Source organism: Corvus hawaiiensis, chromosome 3 (genome assembly GCF_020740725.1).
Source record: "Corvus hawaiiensis isolate bCorHaw1 chromosome 3, bCorHaw1.pri.cur, whole genome shotgun sequence".
NCBI classification, from domain to species: domain Eukaryota; kingdom Metazoa; phylum Chordata; class Aves; order Passeriformes; family Corvidae; genus Corvus; species Corvus hawaiiensis.
This window is the reverse complement of record NC_063215.1, coordinates 30,609,653-30,628,610: the sequence shown is the minus strand read 5'-3', so window position 1 is coordinate 30,628,610 and position 18,958 is coordinate 30,609,653. Positions and strand designations below refer to the sequence as shown.

The 18,958-nt window shown below is 39.1% G+C and overlaps 1 protein-coding gene across 8 annotated transcripts in view; it reads right to left on the bottom strand.

The window, feature by feature from the left end:
* Positions 1 to 522: 522 nt before the first annotated feature.
* Positions 523 to 18,958, bottom strand: part of COL19A1 (collagen type XIX alpha 1 chain) — a 187,579-nt gene continuing 169,143 nt past the window's right edge. For 5 of the 8 annotated variants that reach the window (XM_048296720.1, XM_048296717.1, XM_048296719.1 and 2 more), the window contains 7 exons: positions 17,929 to 17,964; positions 17,737 to 17,781; positions 15,142 to 15,312; positions 14,149 to 14,215; positions 12,152 to 12,307; positions 5,726 to 5,803; positions 5,145 to 5,489 (listed from right to left, as the gene is read on the bottom strand). In XM_048296720.1, coding sequence (XP_048152677.1) covers positions 5,353 to 5,489; positions 5,726 to 5,803; positions 12,152 to 12,307; positions 14,149 to 14,215; positions 15,142 to 15,312; positions 17,737 to 17,781; positions 17,929 to 17,964 — 690 coding nt within the window. In that variant the 3' untranslated portion in view covers positions 5,145 to 5,352. The other 3 variants (XM_048296721.1, XM_048296722.1, XM_048296724.1) reach the window with 3 other exon arrangements.

Below are 18,958 nucleotides of genomic sequence, written 5' to 3'. Positions count from 1 at the left end.
ATTTCCATTTCCATCCAGAATCCTGTTTCAGATGTACATGGCCACATAATAACGTAAAAAGCTGCTTTTTATCCACTTAATACATTTCCATTGAACTGAACCTTAAATGTTGCAAACCAAAAATATAAGGAAGGAAGGAAGCAACCAGTTGGCATGTTCTGTGATTCATTCAGTGACAGCTGCATATAATTCAGAAATGAAAGAATGCAAAAAACCAAGGTATGTCATTGAGAATCCTTCAAACATTCTGACTGGAGACAGAATATATTTACATTTAAACTGTAGTAAGTAATTAAATGCATTCATGTTTACAGAATAGCAGACTAAGAAAGAAAACTGCTAAAAGACATGTAGACTCCAATCTTTTTAGCTACAAACTTATTTTGGTCTAGAATCTGTAATGATTGTTAGCAATGAATATTTGAAAACCACATTTCCTTAAGGTATCCTGAAACTTGAATTTTCCACTTAAATACCAACCATGACAAGGTCAGGGTTAAACTTGTTCTCCATGGCTTTCCACTTAAATACCAACCATGACAAGGTCAGGGTTAAACTTGTTCTGCATGGCCTACACTCACCTACGTGCATGGAGGTGATTTAAACATCCATCCAGTACAATTGAATTGTAGTGGACATATCAGATTTCAAGAAAAATTTGCATGCCTTGGTACATCCAGAAATGATGAAAAACTCAATAAAAACACGCCCCAAACCAGCAATGCTTTGATTTCTGAGTTACTTTTCTTGTTCTAACATCTCACATTATAGCAGCAGTTCTACTGCCTTCATAAAATGCAAGATTAGGGACTGGTTTTACATAGTCTATTTGGAGAAACAAGTTTATAAAATGCTAATTTAGCCAGTGGGGTTTTTATGAGACTTTCATATAAACATTTCAGGAAAAAAAAAAAAAAATGAGCATACGCAGACATTAAAAATAACATTTCACCCTTGTGAAAAAGAAGATCTAAAATATTTTGTATGATTATCCATTAATTAAAAACCCCACTTATTTAACTAAGATGTGCATATCTAACATCTGTCGTAACCCACAATCATAAAACATAAGGGAAGGATGGAGAATCAATCCTGTTTCTGTATCACAGTGTTCTTTTAGCATTGAAACCAAATCCACTTTAAGATAAGAATATTGGTTCTCAAAACGTTGCCAGGCTGCACTGCTGCCCAGCTGTACACAGGATGCTGTTGTAGTTTTTACTAACCACAGGTGAGTCCCTCCTCCCCTGGAGACAAACATCATTGCAGGGGACACCAATGATGCCTGAAAGTCAGATGTCCCACCACTACATATTCTTTTGTAACATATACAAAACGCAAGATAATAATAAATACAAATGAAGTCTTAGCAATATTATCTGGCAATAATTATCCAAGAAAGGCAGTAGTTCTGCAAATACTGCCGTGAAAAACTAAAGAGATTTAAAAAAAGAAAATAGAAAAAAGTCAGTCTCAAGAACAAAATCAGAAACACTGACTGTTGTGCTGTAAGAATTTGCATGGCCGGGTCAGCTCTTGCGCTGCTGGGCGAGTTATGCCTGGGCTGTAACCTTTGTACTGAAAGGGTGTTTTGCACTCCACCACGTGGACAGCAGGAGATCTGCTGCAGCCTCGGGAAAGCTTCCCTCTTAGCAAGTTTCTTTACTTTCTTTGGGCAAACTGAGCAGTTCTGTACATAGCTATTTAAAGAAAATCCCAACACGTTCTTAATAGGCGATAAAGCAACTTGCCATAAAATATAATAGTCTGACCCTGAAGTTAGGATAAAGCTTAGAGAGCTTTTAAGAAAGGTTTGAAGCATTTTGTCAAAGTTATTTCACTTCTGAGTCTCGTTGCACATAAACAAACCCAAAGCAGAATAAAAGACCTTATGCTACTGGAAAAAATAATCCCTTGTGTTTATTTCCTTGCAGTGCTTACTGCAGCATGAACTGCTCCAAACAGATACAAAACTAATAAAGCAAATAGCAAAATACATTAGCACCCCCTCTTCCCTCCCTGTCTTCCTGCCCAAAAGCTAAGACAACATCAGTCTGAATCTGCAAAGAAATTTCAGGGGCCAAACCTGGAAACCTTGCAGAAACATGTTTCCAGCTACATTCCACTTTCAATTCTAAAAATGCAAAGTAGGAGCAAGCCAGTGTGAAGTAAAGTTAAACTGGGATTAGCTCTGTTCTACCCCAGTGACAAATGTGGCATCTTAAAATAGGTATCAAGATAGCCCATATAAAATATACCCATTTTCTCACATGAGAAAATTAAAGTGGGCTTTTAGCAAAATAAAAATAATGCAACAAGATAATTACCAAAGTTACCTGCAAATCAACTGAAAGCGTTCAAAGACATTTTAGAAAAACCTTTATGTTTGAGCCTATAAAAAGAAAAAGGCATCTGTAGGAAACATAGATGAAAAAATAAAACTTCTTCAAATATAAAAAGTGTTCTGCTTTCCAATAAGTTCAAGTAAATTAAAATACAGCAATTCCATTTGGCAGATAAGAGATGCTGGGTTTCAGCAAGCTAAAAGCCCCAAAATATACAAATACCACTAATGCGGTGCAATGGTCTATGTACAGCCTTCCAGGACAGGGCTGCTTGGGAACCTCTAAGTCACACAAATACTACCACAAGACAGCACCCTTTTTAATATTATCACAGAAAATGAAGTTCATAATTAACTTATGAAGTAAAAAATGTTTAGGTTATTACATATATTGGAATTACTAGAGAAGTAACAAAAAAAAAAAAAAAAGAAAAAAAAAGAGAAAATGTTCATGCAAGATACCTGACCAGCAGTTCCTTTCAGAGAATGGAAACCAGGATGTGGTGCTGTTCCACCTCTGGTGTCCATGTTTAGACACTGAGACATGTGCTGGTGCAAGGCTTTACCCTCTGGGCGGGCAGACCCATGGCTTGCACAGTAGTCAGTGCCTCAGTGCTCGGTTTCAAGCTGCCTCACCATGCCCAGCACTTCCCACAGCCTCGGTGCTGTGAGGACCAGATCTGGAAAGGTGATCAATTCCACAGAGCAAACTACAACATGCTCCATGGGCACATCAGTTCTGGAGTGGGAGCAGCATGTGTTGAGCTAAGCTCAGGCAGGACCACTTGTCCCAAATACCCCTTCACTGTGGCGGGACAGGCGCCCGCTGCCTGCAGAACAGAGGATGAGCTGGCCTGGAGAAGGGGCAGCCATTGCCTCCTGAGGAATGAGGTGGGTGAGAAGAACAGGAGGTATGGGGACTGGGTTCACTCGTGGGCTATGACCTGCCTCTCCCTATTCTCATAAGGAACAGATAAAGCACCCTGAGCCCCCAAGGCGTCCCCAGCTGCAGGGTGTATTGCAGTTCCTACAGGAGATATTTTCATGCCACAGGTTTTCTGTTGTTCTCATTCCTGCTGCCCTCTTCTGTTCCAAGTGTTTACTCTCAGCCTTCCACACCTGTGTTTCCTTTACCATCCTTTTGTAGCAAGCACCTTCTGCCCTCTAAACACCTAACCAATGAACTTGTCAGGGATGTGTGCACTCCCTCTCAGAAAGCATCCTGAGTGCCTCAGCTGCCTGGGTTAACTCTGTCACCTCTTGCTCTCATCTTGCTCCTCTGCTCTGGGTGCAAGTGCTAGGAACTCTGTTTATTCAGAACAAATACCAATGTGCATCTTTTGCTAAAGACTCCCACCAGTCATTCCTTAACTGTTTCTAAGCAAAACCCAGAAGCCAGCCAGATTCATGTATCACAACAGCTTCTCTGGAAGCCAGCACTTCCAATTTGAAGACATTTCCCCGGCAGCTCAGTACTGCTCAAGCACAAAGTCATCAAAACCACTTCCCTGCCTGATGTGGGAGAGTGATTGACTTCCTAACCATGGGGTAAGAGCCCTCAGTATGGCTTTGTACTACAGATGCATTTTGAGATTGTAGGTTATAGATGTCTCTTTTCTCTTAATAGCACCTTCACTTTCTATTGCACTGTACAAAATTCCACAGGACTAACCTAGGATCATCTGTTTCCTAATAATCAGAAGTGAAATTTTGGCCACTTCTACTCCCTCCTTTTTAGAATCAGCCTCTGTGTGATCAATATTCTCCAGCTTTTCTTTTGCTCAACCCTTTGAGCTCTACAGGATTTATACATTGTTCTGTTTTGTTCATCATTGACATCTGTTCCTGTAGCCTTTACTAAATGCCTGAAAACTGGATGCTGTTGCTCTCAGTAGTACACCTTTCAAGGAGGGTTTTGTATTTTTTTCCAAATTTCTCTTGAACTCAAGAAATTTTCTGCCACCAGTTAACAGGATCTGTGACTTTTGCACTCTGCAGATTCCATGTTCTTCTGAAGCTTATTTCAGCATGTGAATATTGCAGGAGGTAGAGGAAAACAGTGCCACCACCAAGATTAGAGGCTTCTGAAGTTCCATTCTTGAACTGCCTACTTACCAGCCTCTGCTCTAAAGTGAGGGGTCACCTTTGCTGTAGGCAGATTTAATGGCAGAGTAGTTTGATTACAGGCCTTAGTATCCTTATTCAGTCCATGTAATGGTTGGAAGGTGTGCCAGTTCTCAGTTCAGAACACCACGAGCAGCCTCTTGCATTTAATATCTGGGGTATATTTAACCATGACTAAAGGAACATATAAGCCCCCAGCTGGGACAAAATCCAGTCAGGAGAGACACTTCCTGGAGCTGGTGATTTTCCAGTCAGTCTGAAGCTCATTGTTGGATGGGATAAGGAGATCATAAACACATCTTTGTTTCCTTCTTTTCCATCTTGGATGCGACTGTGAAATTGCAGGCAGCATTCTTGGTGCACGGCAGACCCTTTTCAGAAGGTGTGCTGGAGCCTCCTCGAGGGACATGAATGTTTAGTCTCAACAGAGTTCCCAGTGCTCCAGCTCAGGTCCTGCATTTGCCATGAATGAGTATGCTTTGTAACTTCAGAAATGTATTTTTTCCATTTAAAATTCACCACCAGCAAGAAAAATAAAGCCAGCTTACATATGGAGGCATACATAATGCCTTAAGTTATAATAAAATATTTTTTGTTTGAAGAAAGAAGTTTATGAAAATTATTTGAGCCAATTTTCTGTTCTAAGCAAAATAAAGATGAGAAACAACACATGGAATGCACTCTGGAAAATATATGACATCATGTCATCATTATGACACTGCAAATAACATAGACAAAGGCTCAACTTTGCGCCTTACAAATTATCTATATACCATGCAGTGTCGAGAGAGAAAAAAAATGCACCAAATATTTTGAAAATTAAATTAACTTATGGGGAAGAGTGAAAAGTGACCGTGAACCGAAGTGTCTGGGGAAGAGGGTTTTTATTTCCTGCTGGAGCGTGACCGAGTCTGTGATACGTGGTAATAGCAATCTGCCGGATTGCATCTTCCATGGGGTCCAGGCGGCCCCTGCGGTCCCGGTGAGCCTGGTGTTCCTGGTGGGCCTGGCAGGCCAGCAGCTGGTAAAACAAAGGTGGAATTAGCAGAGTCCTCACCAGAGCATGTGCAGAGCCCTGCATTTCATCACCGACATCAGCTGCACTCCAGCACATCCATGAGAAGGCAGGTGGGGCTGACCTCACGCTATGACCCAGCTCGGGAGGAAAAGTAGGAGTGTAAAACCAGTGTTAAAAACAGGAGAAAGGCCTGTTAGTTCATAAATAACAATAGCAGAAATAAATCTGGAGACTTGTACCTGCAGGGCCAGGTGGTCCAGGGTTACCAGGCAGTCCAATTCCAGGCTCGCCTCTTTCCCCTTTCTGTCCTCTATAACCTACACAGAATAAAGATATGAAAATAAGAGCACCCTCTAATTTTAAGTAGCAATCTATATATCTTGTTGACAGGAAGTTACCAAGACAAATATAACTGGGAGAGCACATGCTCAGTTCTCTTTTTCAGAAACTTTTGTTTTGTTTTGTTTTTTGGTTTTTTTTTTTGAGATAACTCTTAATTTTATAAATTCCTTCTGGAAAATACAAGCATTTCTAGCAGTAACTGCTACATCCTCTGTCAAAGGACTCTTGCTTTGTTCACCATCTGGACCTTTCCCCAAGATTTTAAGTTACCTTGCTGAAATTCCTCTAATAAAGAGCCAGATGTGGATTTTACCCTCTCTGTCCTGCATAAATCCTTATACTTGCACTTTTTAAACTGTGAACTGGTAGTTTTATGCTTAGACATTCCCCTATATGTGAGAGAAGACCCACTCCCTGGCCAGTGTTGCCCAGCTCACATGGAATGAGGCATCTTTGGAGCTTGTGCAGATTTTGAAGCTTACATTGACCCAAGTAGCTGCATATCATGAACAAGATGTGATTACTAATTATATTTTGAATACTTGAGTTCTTTTTCTTCACAGGCCATAGTTTTGTATTTATCTAAATAGCTTCCACCTCTCAGGTGCAGCAACCCATGCCCAACTCCTGTTTCTTTTTCCTTGAACTGTTAAGTTTTATTAGCTGGAAGCACTCTGGCTGCTTTAGAGCAGAGGACTTGTCGCTATTGGTAAAATGTTTTCCTTATTATTTCTAGTGAAGAATCCATCTACAAATGTATCTTTATTATGCAGGAGAGAGGATGAAGGCATTTTTAAAGGAACAAGTGTGACACCTGCCAAAAACTCTTACTTCAAAAGGGCTTACAAGGAAACCCTCTTCTGTCCCCAGCACCTCAGATGCTGGCATGTAAGGTGACAAAAGCTGAAGATTAATTTGCTGATTTCAGGTCACATTTGGAATTAAAATTGTCCTGCTTCAGGAACCAGTATATTTTTATCATCACCTATGCCATACTATAAAGTATTGAGTTCTTCCTCCTGTGAAGAACTGTAACTTAGTTTGAATTAAAACAGAAGAGCACAGCTGTGTCAATCCACCTGATGTCTCATGAAGATTAACAGACACTGGCAGGGGGATGGCAAAGGTTGTTTTGTCAGTGTGCTGTGGTCTATGGCAACACTGCTACCTCACAGGATATTCCAGAAGGAAATTACTCTGAGGGCTGTGGGTACCAATTCTGGGTTGTTACGACAGAACAATGCAGTGGGAATGGTACACAGAGTATTCAAGCCTTCTGTTACACACAAACTCATTATACACTTTGGTAGAAAGTCTGTTATCTGTTGAAATCATTCCAGCTTTCAAAACAGAGCATCAATCATCTTACTCTTCTCTCAGAACCACAACAAGGAAATTACAGTGAGGCAAAACCATTACCAAGTGCATGCAGAGTGCCACACATAACATAACTGAAGGAAATCAACGGTTTAAAACCTCACAGAAACACAAGTTTAAATTAATCATGCATTCTGGTCACTGAGTTGTGTTAAGCAAAATTGTACAAGGCATATACACACGCAAGCTATAAAGACTCAGGAATAGGAATGTGCAGGTATTTGTATTGGATTTTGAATCCTAGATTTACTCTCCAATGATCACAGCAGTATTTATAACTACACCAAGTTGGTTTGCTCTGAAAAATCTTGTGCAATCTGTGGTATTGCTACCTTTTGAAAAGCTCAATCATATAACCACAGGATCCATTACACATCCTATTTATTTTATATTTCTCAATGTTTTTTAATTTACAGTCAACAGTTAAAATGCATTTCCCACTACAAACCCAGTTAACTGTAATTTTACACAGCAGTGATGCCACTGATCATTTGTGTTGCATTTCTTTAGTTATGGAGAAGAGAGAGAAATCACAGGTACCATATATCACATGTACAATCTCCATGATAAGCATTACTGCAGGTCTCTGATACACCTTAATTGAAAATCACTGAAATAGACTGAATGATTCTGCAAATGTCACTGGAATACAAGACAATACAGAAAAAAAACCCCCACAATAGGACAAAGAGCAGCCTGCCAATGCAAATACATGGTCCAGGGTAGTGGTAAACCATCACTGTCTGTATCCAAATACACATGCAAGGGTGTAGTTTGTACATGGTGGCAGGTAAGTTCTGCTAGCACTGAAGTTTAATACAAAAATTCCCAAATACCTCATCTAACAATAAGACTTTATTTGATAGGATGTAAGGATATTAATAAACAGACTTATATGTAAACAATGTGAACAATGTAATGCATAATTCTGGCAGAAAAATATTTGATTTTTAATGAGGTATATTTTTCTCGGAAGCAGGGCGATGATTATACCTCCAGAGGATAATATCACCTTCTTTCTGAGCTTAGTCTGACAAACTCATACACAGTCAAAGGAAAATATCACCATACATGCAAACCAGATTTTGATTTACTGTGTTTAATGTAAAGGCACATGTAAGATACTATCTACTTTTCCTGGTAGAATTCCAGTAAAAGGCACCTGCTTAATTCAAAAGGTAACTGCTTTAGCAGAGCCCTTCACTCGGGTTCCAGAAGTTTTGTTGTGATTTCTGCAACCCCAAAGTTCTGTTATTATAAACACGTACCCAGTGGGCAGCATGGTAAACATTTGGAAGCAGTATGTAGCAAGTTTGTGCTCAAACACATAAGCTTTTGCTCATAGATGGGTAGTAACAGCTGGAATTCAGCTCTCAGTTTGGCGCTCCCCACAAACATTACGTCACTAAAAGCAAAAGCGTCACTACTGCAACACCCTTGGCTCTACATGGAAATGACACAAGTTCACGTCCGTGAACTTGGAGGCAAAAGGTATTTAACCTGCTATAGAAGGTATTCCACCTATACCATGGAGACCCTCTTCCATCAGCATGGACAATGCAGCACTTGAAACTAACATACCAGTTATCTATAGAAATCTGAGGTTCTTTAACACAAATACACGGCAGAGAGATTACCGAAACAGGGAACAATGAGACCAAAGCATCCACCGTGCAAATACTCTGTGGTCTTAAAAAGACTGCAAAGCAGCAAAGATGGTGTTAAGATGAAGCCCTCTCATCCAGCCACCAATGCATGTTCCGAATTCCTTCTGTGTGTTACAGCTCTCTCGGCAGCTGGGTTCCAAACCAAAGTAAAACAAGTTAACTTCAACCTCCACAGCAGAGAACATTTTACAGGAGGTATCTCTTGAAACCAGTGCAGCTATTTCAGAAGAGTGACTGTGTCTACACAACACCCACTACAATGGGTTCCTGATGTCAGCCAAGGTTTCTACATGCTTCCACCGTACAAATTAATAATTATAATAAGACACATAAACTTTACAACAGAGATTACCAATAAAGATAAGGAGCTTTCTCTATTCATTGCGTGGTATTTTTATTTTCTGAGCTGGGATGTTAGGTTCCTCGAGGCTACCACAAGCTATGAGGACCTATAAAAACTAATTTCCTTAACTTGATAGAAAGAGTGAATTTTAACTAGGATGGAATCTTTTCTCTATTGAGAAAAAAATCAAGTCATATTAACATAAAGGATCTCTGGATTGCTAAATTATCCCAAGTTGCATTTCACCAAATGGACCAAAATTCACTTACTATTACAATTTAAAAAATCCAGTTAAGTCAGTGGAGTTAATTGAGCTAGATCCTCTAATACATGACAAGCTGACTGTTTGCAGACAGATGATATTGCTATATCTTGTTTGTAAAATCTTGAAATAAACTTTCTAATTCTCTAGGAGATATTAACATACCTATTAAAACTCATACAGGGTAAAGTCCCTCTGTCCTCTATTAAGGAGACGTTGTCCATTTTACCAGTAACAGTGCCTCAGAGTATCAGCTGTTCATAATTTAAGTTGAATTCTTTGTTATATTTTGCTTGCATGCTGTATTTCTAATGAGACCATTCTATAAATTGTATCTACCTGAACCACTGGGAAGTATCTGAGGAACACTATGAATGACCTTGCTGAAGGCCAGCAGGTAAAAATTCTGGACTTCCTTAGAAGGGAATGACTGTAGATAAGAGTCCAGCAATTCTTTAAATACACTTTTTTAAAACCATGCCTACACTTCCAAGAGTTAGTATCTATGTTTTCTGCTTCTGGGACTAACCCTCTACCTATTAGTTTGCTGCGCAGAAGGAGATTCTGTTGGAATCCAGCTAAATCATTCCTGACCAGTTTCCAGGGGAACTGGCACCATGCTCAAGGTCTATGGAGGAACCCTTGTGAATGCACAAATGAAGTTAAACACCTCCCCAGACACGCAGCAGCATCTGCCGTTCCAGCTGGCTGCCTCTATCAGGCTCTGCATGCAGCATCACAAACAGGACATATTCACAGAGGCCCTGTTAATTGCTTTCCAAAAGCATCTACTTCTTCTCACTGCCTGTGTGGGACAAGTGGCTCACTCTGCCAGCCCAGACACCTATTACTGCACACAGTAAATCCCTGGAGTTGGCAGTCTGGGCTACACCCAAGTGAGAAATATAATAAGAAATGTCTATCAGTCAACACCAAATTGTATTAGGACTTGTGCACACAGCATGCTACCTTGATGGTCTCAGCCACACATGCACATAATGTGCTTCTCCAAGAAGTCTTGTTTGCTATGTATTTTACGGCTGAAGGCAAGCTGGAACATAAGAAGATACTTTTCAATCTGCTCAGAGATTTGAACTTCTTTTTACTCTTGGCACAAAGGAGTAACACGCACAGGCACAACTGAGGAAGGTGTGAAGGGTATTTGTAAGTGTGCTCCTCTTACAGGATTGTGTCTTATTCACAGTATAAAAAGGAGGCAAAGTAAACTTTTGGTTTTCTTTCCTTGGAAGTATAATTTCATATATCTTTTGATATATCAGAGAAGTAAAGGCTTCTCACTTAGCTTATCTTTTACTAATAAAAAAGAAGTATTGAGCGTATCAGTAAAACAAATGGAAATCCTGTGTACATGGGGCACTATTTTACTTAAGCATAAAGTATAGAAAAGCAGCTTTTTTTTTGTTTTTTTTTTCAAGCATAGCTCTCATCTTTTAGTCTTGATGCTCATTAGCTGGAAATGAAATCTAGTGCAACATTTCATTTCCCAGAAGCATCTGAGGCTATCCAGTACATACGTCATCATTGAACAATCTGGCACTGACATTGAAGGTGACTATTTGCAGTGATCTGAATATTTAGGTAACGATGAAGTCAGTGTTGTAAGATTCTAAGCCTTTTATTGTTTTCCTTGATCCTTTATTCTTGTTCTTCTCATTCTGAGCTCATCATATTTTTCAAGCTTCTGTCAGGGGTTTGCGCTTATCAATGTTAGTAAGTCCTTATTCTTCTGATAGCTTTAGGATCCACACATCTTCAGCTTTGCTGTCATGTTCTTCATTCCAGTCTGACTTGCTCTGACTCCAGAGCAGACCAAACTAACAAAAGATAATAAAGAACTACCTACAGATAAACTGCAAGTTACACGTTACCCACCCACAAAATATTATTCATTGATAAATTCTTTTTTCCTTTCAGTCTGTTCTCCTCTACCTTTTAATCTCTGGAAGGCTGACTCTGCAGTAGAGCACAACTACAATGAACCTGGATCCCTCAAAACTAATTTTGCAGTAAAAGACAGTTCAGAGAAACGAGTCCTATAGTGGTCAAGTGCATCGCAATGCACAAATCACTGTTTGGAGTATAGTGAAAAACCGATTACTCTGATTTTTTTTTTTTTTTTGTGACAATAGATTCCTTCACTGTAAGAGAATTCATTTGGTAATACTTCAGTTTTCACTGCTTCTTAAAGAAGAATATTTGTCTTCAGTTTTTCCTGCCCTGTATTGTCTCAGGCTCAAAGCTGAGAACACTCAGACTAGGAGATCAAATTTTTTTTCTTAAATAAGATGGTCTCTCAATATGAAGCTGGATCTAAATAGCTAGAGTGCTGGCACTGTTTTTCTTCCTTATTCAAGTATCTTGTAGAAAACAAATAACTGCTACAGTAGTTCTTTCAGATTTAGATATCTGTCATTAATTAACTTTATAACTGATTAGAATAAAATGCACTGATTAGGAGTTTTTAATCAGTAAAATCCACACATTTACATTTATGAGTTAATATTTAGATCTGGCCTGGAAAAACATAAGTACATAAGTTTAAAAGTTAATTATTAGAAAGCTAGATAGGTAATCCTGGCTTATTTAATAATCATTAGCAAGTATATAAGGATTTCAAGATACAACTAACAGGACCATTTTTTGGAATTCCTACCTTGAATTCCACGTTCTCCTGGTGGTCCTGGCAAACCGTCCTTTCCTGGTGGCCCTGGTGACCCATCTTTTCCTGGGGGCCCTGGTTTTCCATGAGCTTGGGAGGCAAGCATTGCAGCAGGCAGCTTCAGCTGGGATACAAATTGAGCCATCCTTTCTTCATTAATCAAAGACACAAGAAAAAGTGGGTAAGAAATCTGCTAGCAAAAAACAGGAAAAAAATTCCCAAGACCCCAGCTAAAGTTTCTGGAAGTAAGGTGTTTAACTCTTCTTAATGTCAAGGTATTAAATGCTCCAATAAGCATTGAGACCTTCAGTTCCAACTCAGATTCATGTCTGAGTCTTTACCTTTTGAAATAACCAGAATGAATTTGTATTAAAATTTCTATTACTATTCTCTATTACTAACGTATTCCAATATTTCAAATGACTTCTGACACCTGTTCATGGAAGTACTTAAAACACATAGACAGAATAATTAGTACTTAACACACTGATGGAGGGCTACCTTATATATTTGTAACTCATATTAAGCTGCAAAGTAGAAATTAAATACTGTGAACAGTTCTTGGAATGTGCTGGAACCCTGAAAACAAATGTAAAAAACCTGAAAGTGCTCAACAAAGATTATTAATTGCAGATATTTCAGAATAGAAATCTTCATGCTGGTGGGATAAAGTGCCCTTGGTAACATTTTAGTGTTCCTTAGAGGTAGATAAAATAGGTACTAACCTTGACTCTGTCTCATTTATACCAGATTAAACCCCTAAACATTCCACAATTTAGCAGGTATTTACTGTGGTGGAGTTTTAAGATTTAAGAAAAAAATTAGACTAAAGGAGAGTGGGCATCAAAAAAAACGGGGGTAAGGTGATAGAAAGTAGGCAAAATGAAACAATGCCGAAACTGGAAGATCTGTGGGAACACCAGCAAGGTGTAGCAAATGGAATAGCTATAAAGACAAAACTCCATTAATCCTTGTAGGCAGGGCACCTTCTAATGCTTTCTTTTTGTGAATAGACTAAATACTTGTTACCATTGTATTTGAAAGGGAAAAGGAAGTGACTTCATTCAACAAACCGCTCGTGAAATACGTAGTAGGTTGAATTCCTGAGGGGTAGCACCCGGGGGAAGGGTGAAAATACACAAAATGATAGCCTTGTTATAAAGTGAAAAACTGCCTGAACAGGTTAAGAAGTCTCAAGCTTTATATGATTTCTTTTACCCCTAAAAGATGGTTTGTATCCACAAATATTAATGGCAGAATAGCAAAGCATACTGAAGACATAAGAAATGCGTTTTGCAGTGGAAGATAAGCTACTGTTAAGGGGCATCCAAATGGCATCTTTTTTTTAGACACCTGTCTAAGTCTCAGCTTTCCTACCATGACTAAGGGAATGCTGGGGAAGAAAACTATTTCCTTTTCAGAGCAAGGAATCATCTAAGAAATCTTACATAAAACAAAGGCCTTGGCTGAACCTGGTACGTGCCTAAAATTGTGCCAGAAGATGGTGGTCTGACAGGGAGCTCTGGAACTCAGCAGGGATATTTGCTGAGAAAACTGCACAGCAATTTAGACCTATGTCACTGGAAGCTGTCAAGCCTTTCTCTCGTTTAGACAGTCAGCCACTAAGTGGGCAAGGTAATTAGGTATATCTATGGTCTCATTAAGATACTTCAGTATCTTGTAGTATGTTGTAGATAAACATGTATCTGCAGTAATATATGACACATGTATGTATCTACAATGATACACACCTATGCTTGCTATTATGGTTTGGAGCAGACCACCCTTCAATGCTAATCTTTTACATATGGAAATACTCTGATTAACAGATACTGTAACTTCTAATTGTTTGAACAGAATCATGTAAAGTAGACTTGTTAAACAGAGCTATAGAAACAAGGTAGCTGCTAAGTCCAACATAAGTTAGATGACATATAAAGAAATTTAGGGCAGAATTTCAGATTTAGTTGTATAATACTTCCTTTTCTTACCTTCAAAAACCTTAAGAACCTCTTGTTTGATATATCTTTTTATTTCTTCAAGTGAAATTGCATCAGCCTGATGAGGAAAAAGAAAGGTGATATGTATCAGAAGGAACATACAGAGGACACTTTATAATGCTACAAAAATAAATGCTCAAAATAACATTACAAATATAAACTTTTCATCAACAAATTAGTGTTTTAATATATTTGTGTTATTTACTCAACTGCAAAGGCTGCTTTACTACAAATACATTATAATATTATAAAGACACTAATGGCATGAAGGGGGAGAGGCACTCCCAGCTGCCAAGATGACCAGGATGTGATGAGTATGGAAGTTAACTTGCGCAAGACAGTGAGGGTGTCCACTGACACCCCTCTGCTTTACTTGCCCTTTGCATAACATCTGCCAACTTCTCACTCACCCTGGGGTCTAATTGCTTTGATGCACAGCTGATCAGGACAGAACCACAGCACCAGTAACTTCACTGGAAAGGTGTTTTAGAGCTTTACCTTATCTGACTGAGGTTAAAAAGAACCCGTAACACAGATGTGTGTACCTGTGTGCACATGCAGAAAAATCAAGATATCTACAACTGCAAAGCACCATTTCACTGTCTTTTTAAATGCTGATTTCTACTGAGAATCAATTTTGGCTGCCTCCTTTTCTTTCCCAGTTGGAAAGGCTCAGACTTTAGCTCTTAATCTTATAGAAAGCATGAAAATTAACTGTACTGAGTAACCATATTGATATGCAGGAACTAAAGAAAGAAATAATAAAGTTTATCCATAGCAGATGTTTTAAAAAATAATTTAAAGTAACTGCCTGATCATGTGCGTATATTTTTTTCCACCTTAACTGAACACTGAAATTGTCTGAGAGAAATCATTAGTTTTTTTTAATACTATGCTGTTCCTCAGTTGAATTGCCACTGCTCAGCCCATGCTACCTTCATAACTGAATTCACAAGCAACCAAGGTAAACTTATATTTACTTACTGAAAACCCTGGGGGTCCTGGTGAACCTGGGGGACCTTGATGACCTGGTGATCCTGGGTAGCCTCTGTCTCCTGGAGGACCAACAGGACCCACATCCCCCTTTTCTCCTGATGGGCCAGGTTTCCCTCGTTCACCCTGTGGACCTCTATCCCCCGGAATACCCTGATCTCCCTGTGTAAAATAGAAGCAGAAAGAAAACCATTGCACATAGTGGAACAAACCTGAAAAGTCACTCGACAATGCTAAAGAGTAAATTCTTGCCTGTTCAGAAACAGATTGAGTCATGCAGGGAAGATGATTTTACAGGCTGAACCTTGTCTCTGGAAATAGGTTTTGTGTTCTTGCCCTTCTGATGTTGAAGTCAATGACAAGAAGAATAGCTTGGCTCTGTAACCCACTTTTCAAGGACAGAACTTGAGTTTAGAAAGGTTTTAGCCCTTATACAAGGATCTAGAAATGCCAATTATGGCATAGGTAAAATTTAGGTGCCCAGATTCACACAGGCAAAAGACACCAGGATATTTCCTGTAACTTTCCTTAGAAGCCTACTATTTTATATCTTCATTTAAACAAAATCTTAGTTAATCTATTTACGGTACTTAGTTAATCTATTTCCAGGGGCCAAGGAGGAAGCTGGAGAGGAATTTTTAACAAGGGTGTGTAGTGACAGGACAAGGGGGATTGGCTTCAGACTGAAAGAGAGTAAGTTTAGATGAGATATTAGGAAAAAATTCTTTACTGTGAGGATGGTGAGGCACTAGAACAAGTTATCCAGAGAAGCTTTGGATGCTCCTACCCCGGAAATATTTAAGACCAGGCTGGATGTGGCTCAGAGCAACCTGGTCTCATGAAAGGTGTCCCCGCCCATGGCAGGGTGGTTGGCACTGGATGATCTTTAAAGGTACCTTCCAGCCCAGACCTTTCTATGATTCTATGGTATATAAGTTCTCAGGTTTATAACCCTGCAGAGTGGGTATAGATAGCTCTTCTACTAGAAATAAAGAAAAAGGCAGGTTTTTCTAGAACCATGGTGCTATGGCAGTGTGAAGCTGATCCTTTTCTTCTAAACAATCCACGTTTTACAGGCTGCCAATGTGTAGGAGGCAAATAAAAAACTAAGCAACTTTTCAAACAAGCAATGTTTAACTGCCTCCAATGTTTTCTTTGTGTTTTGAAAAAGGTCCTTGTAAAAATTCATAAAACTAGGTCATATCTTCCTCCAGATTCCTCTTTAAACTCTCCGCTATGAATTGTACAAAACTCAGGACATTTGTGTTTTGTGATCTCTGCCTAAGGTGCTGATTTATTCAGCCCTTCTCCTCTCTGGTGTTCTCCTACCTCTTGTATTTATCTTGTTCCAAATTCTGTGCAGAAGGAACTGCTGTTTTTCCTGGGTTTCTACTTGCTCTAGTCCAGCAGGTTCAGGCTCAGTGATTGAGGTATGCAGATAACAGCAATAAATGAGCCAGCCACTAGTACTTGTATCTGTTGAAATTACTTGAAAACTGATTGGTATAAAACATGTTTTCAACTAGTTTGTCACTCATTTTATAAAGTAGTAATAACAGCAGTGTTTAGTCATTCAAAGAACATATAAGATTATTTCAGCCCAGGTGGCTTATTCCTTCTTAAAATGTATTCTATGAGGACATTCTTACATTAGACAAGAAAACCTTGAGAGTTTTATTCTGTCCTTCCAATTTTGATGTTTCTCTTTTCTGTAACTACAACAGCTGGTCTCAGGCTGAAGGAGCATGCTGTAGAGCAGTAATAATAACGGCTGCAAGAAAACCTTGACTTTATTTTCTGTCATCATTGCAATCTCTCTCACAGATACAGGCCTGTGTCCTTAAAGGCAAAACCAGAACATTTCAAAGAGTTAATTTTTTAAGGGATAATTGTAATAATAGTTAAACCCTCAAGTCTCTTCAGTGTCATAAAGCTTTTTTTTCCTTTTCCAGTTTAAACAGGGAGATACTTCTCTGATTCATTAAATAAATGTGGTATCCATTTGATTAGGACATCAGGACTTTAGCAACGTTAAAACAAGACCATCTCTCATATATATATTCATATATATGTATATATATATAACCTCATCTCTCACCTCCCATAATCATTCCTGCTCACCATAATCTTGTTACCTTGAACAGAACTGTCTGAAGGGTTTGGGAAGCTGTCAGGTATTGCACCTGGCATTCCTGTTGCCTAAGTGTGACAAGCTTGTGTTATATAAAACATAATTTGTGTTTGTGACATAGAAAGGATGACAACAGGGCAAGTTCATAGCTTTTGCAAAGTCTGAAAACAACACAACAGAATTAGGTACTTTCCAATTTTCAACCTATTGATCAATTTACACTCTCCAGGCCAACTGTGTTAGAAAGTCTATAAAATGTGTTTTTCCTCTAAATGCAGAAGACAATTCGACTCTAATTCCTTAAAGTGGTGTCTAGGACTAAACCTCTTACATGTCTAGGTGTCTGCTTGAAGTTCACAGAGAATTAATTTCTTGATTTTGCCTATAAGATAGGTGCTGAAAAGGTGTTTAGATGCTCAGTAAAAAGAGAAAAAGTTATCATAATAGGGACTTACACGTTCTCCTTTGGGTCCTCTGTCTCCTGGTCTCCCCACAGCACCCTGAAAAATGGTTTTTGAGAAAACATAAACTTATCAATGAAAGGCTTTGTTGTATATTCATGTGTTAGCAGAACAGCAAGCAACTGCCCTGGACGAACAGCTGTGGTATTTGTGAAGAATAAAATACACAGAACCATGTTCTCTTACCGGAGGACCTGGCAATCCATCTTTTCCATTGATTCCCTAAGAAAAAAAAATTAATATGTTTATGTATTTTAAAAATATAAAGTGTAAAGCACAGTGTTTAGTGCAATATCAGTAAATGTTCTGAAGCTGCAGAAGCAGCAGTTTATGTGGCTACAATATAGAAATGCAAAGAGCATCAAGATGTGCATCAAATCTAACAAGCACCCAACTTTAAATGAAAAATTATAGGGAAATTTGGAATGGGGAATATTTGTGGACATGTACATGCACTTTTTCAGTCCCAGCTAATCATAATACAACCATGGGAGAGATTTCTTTTGTTCTAGATATTAGCCTTGATGCTGAATTACCCTTCTGCTGTTATAGAGATTATGCCTTACTATTACATGTCCAGATCCATCCTTTGGGCCTTAGGACTTGTAGCATGGCACAGTTTTGGTCTCCTGGGCTAAAGCTATTTCCTTCCCCAAAGAAGGTGTTTGCATTCATAGCACCTGCTGGAAACTGTTCCAGGCCCACATTATCCTCCAGAATGGAATGGGCATGATCTGAGAGTCCTAGCTGGTATGGGCCAAAATAATGACAGAGAGTATATTAACGATTGCACAATGCCAGCTAATTGCAAGATAAATGCTCTGGCGGTGTTTAATTAAGTAGGATATTTATGGATCCGCACATGTAGCAAACTCACAGCTGTTTCACTGAGAAAGGACAACTTGCATGAGCAGAGACATCAGGAATATTTCTTTCTCCTCATATACTGCAAAGTGGAGTTTTGCACAGATTAGGCACCTTGGGCTAATTTGCTTCTGTAGCTACAGAAATTGTCTCTTCTTTCAAGGCAGAAGTGTAATGTGGAGATGTGCTGACAAGCTGCAAAGGTCTGCTTCTCATGCTCATCCCCAAAACACCAAGGTTCAGGGGAGATAATGAGCCCTGCACTACCCTTGCTGAACCCCTTCTAGAATGTCAATGAGGTTTTCAAAAGCAGCTCAGACAGTGCTGACTACACTGCTGTCACACTTTTATT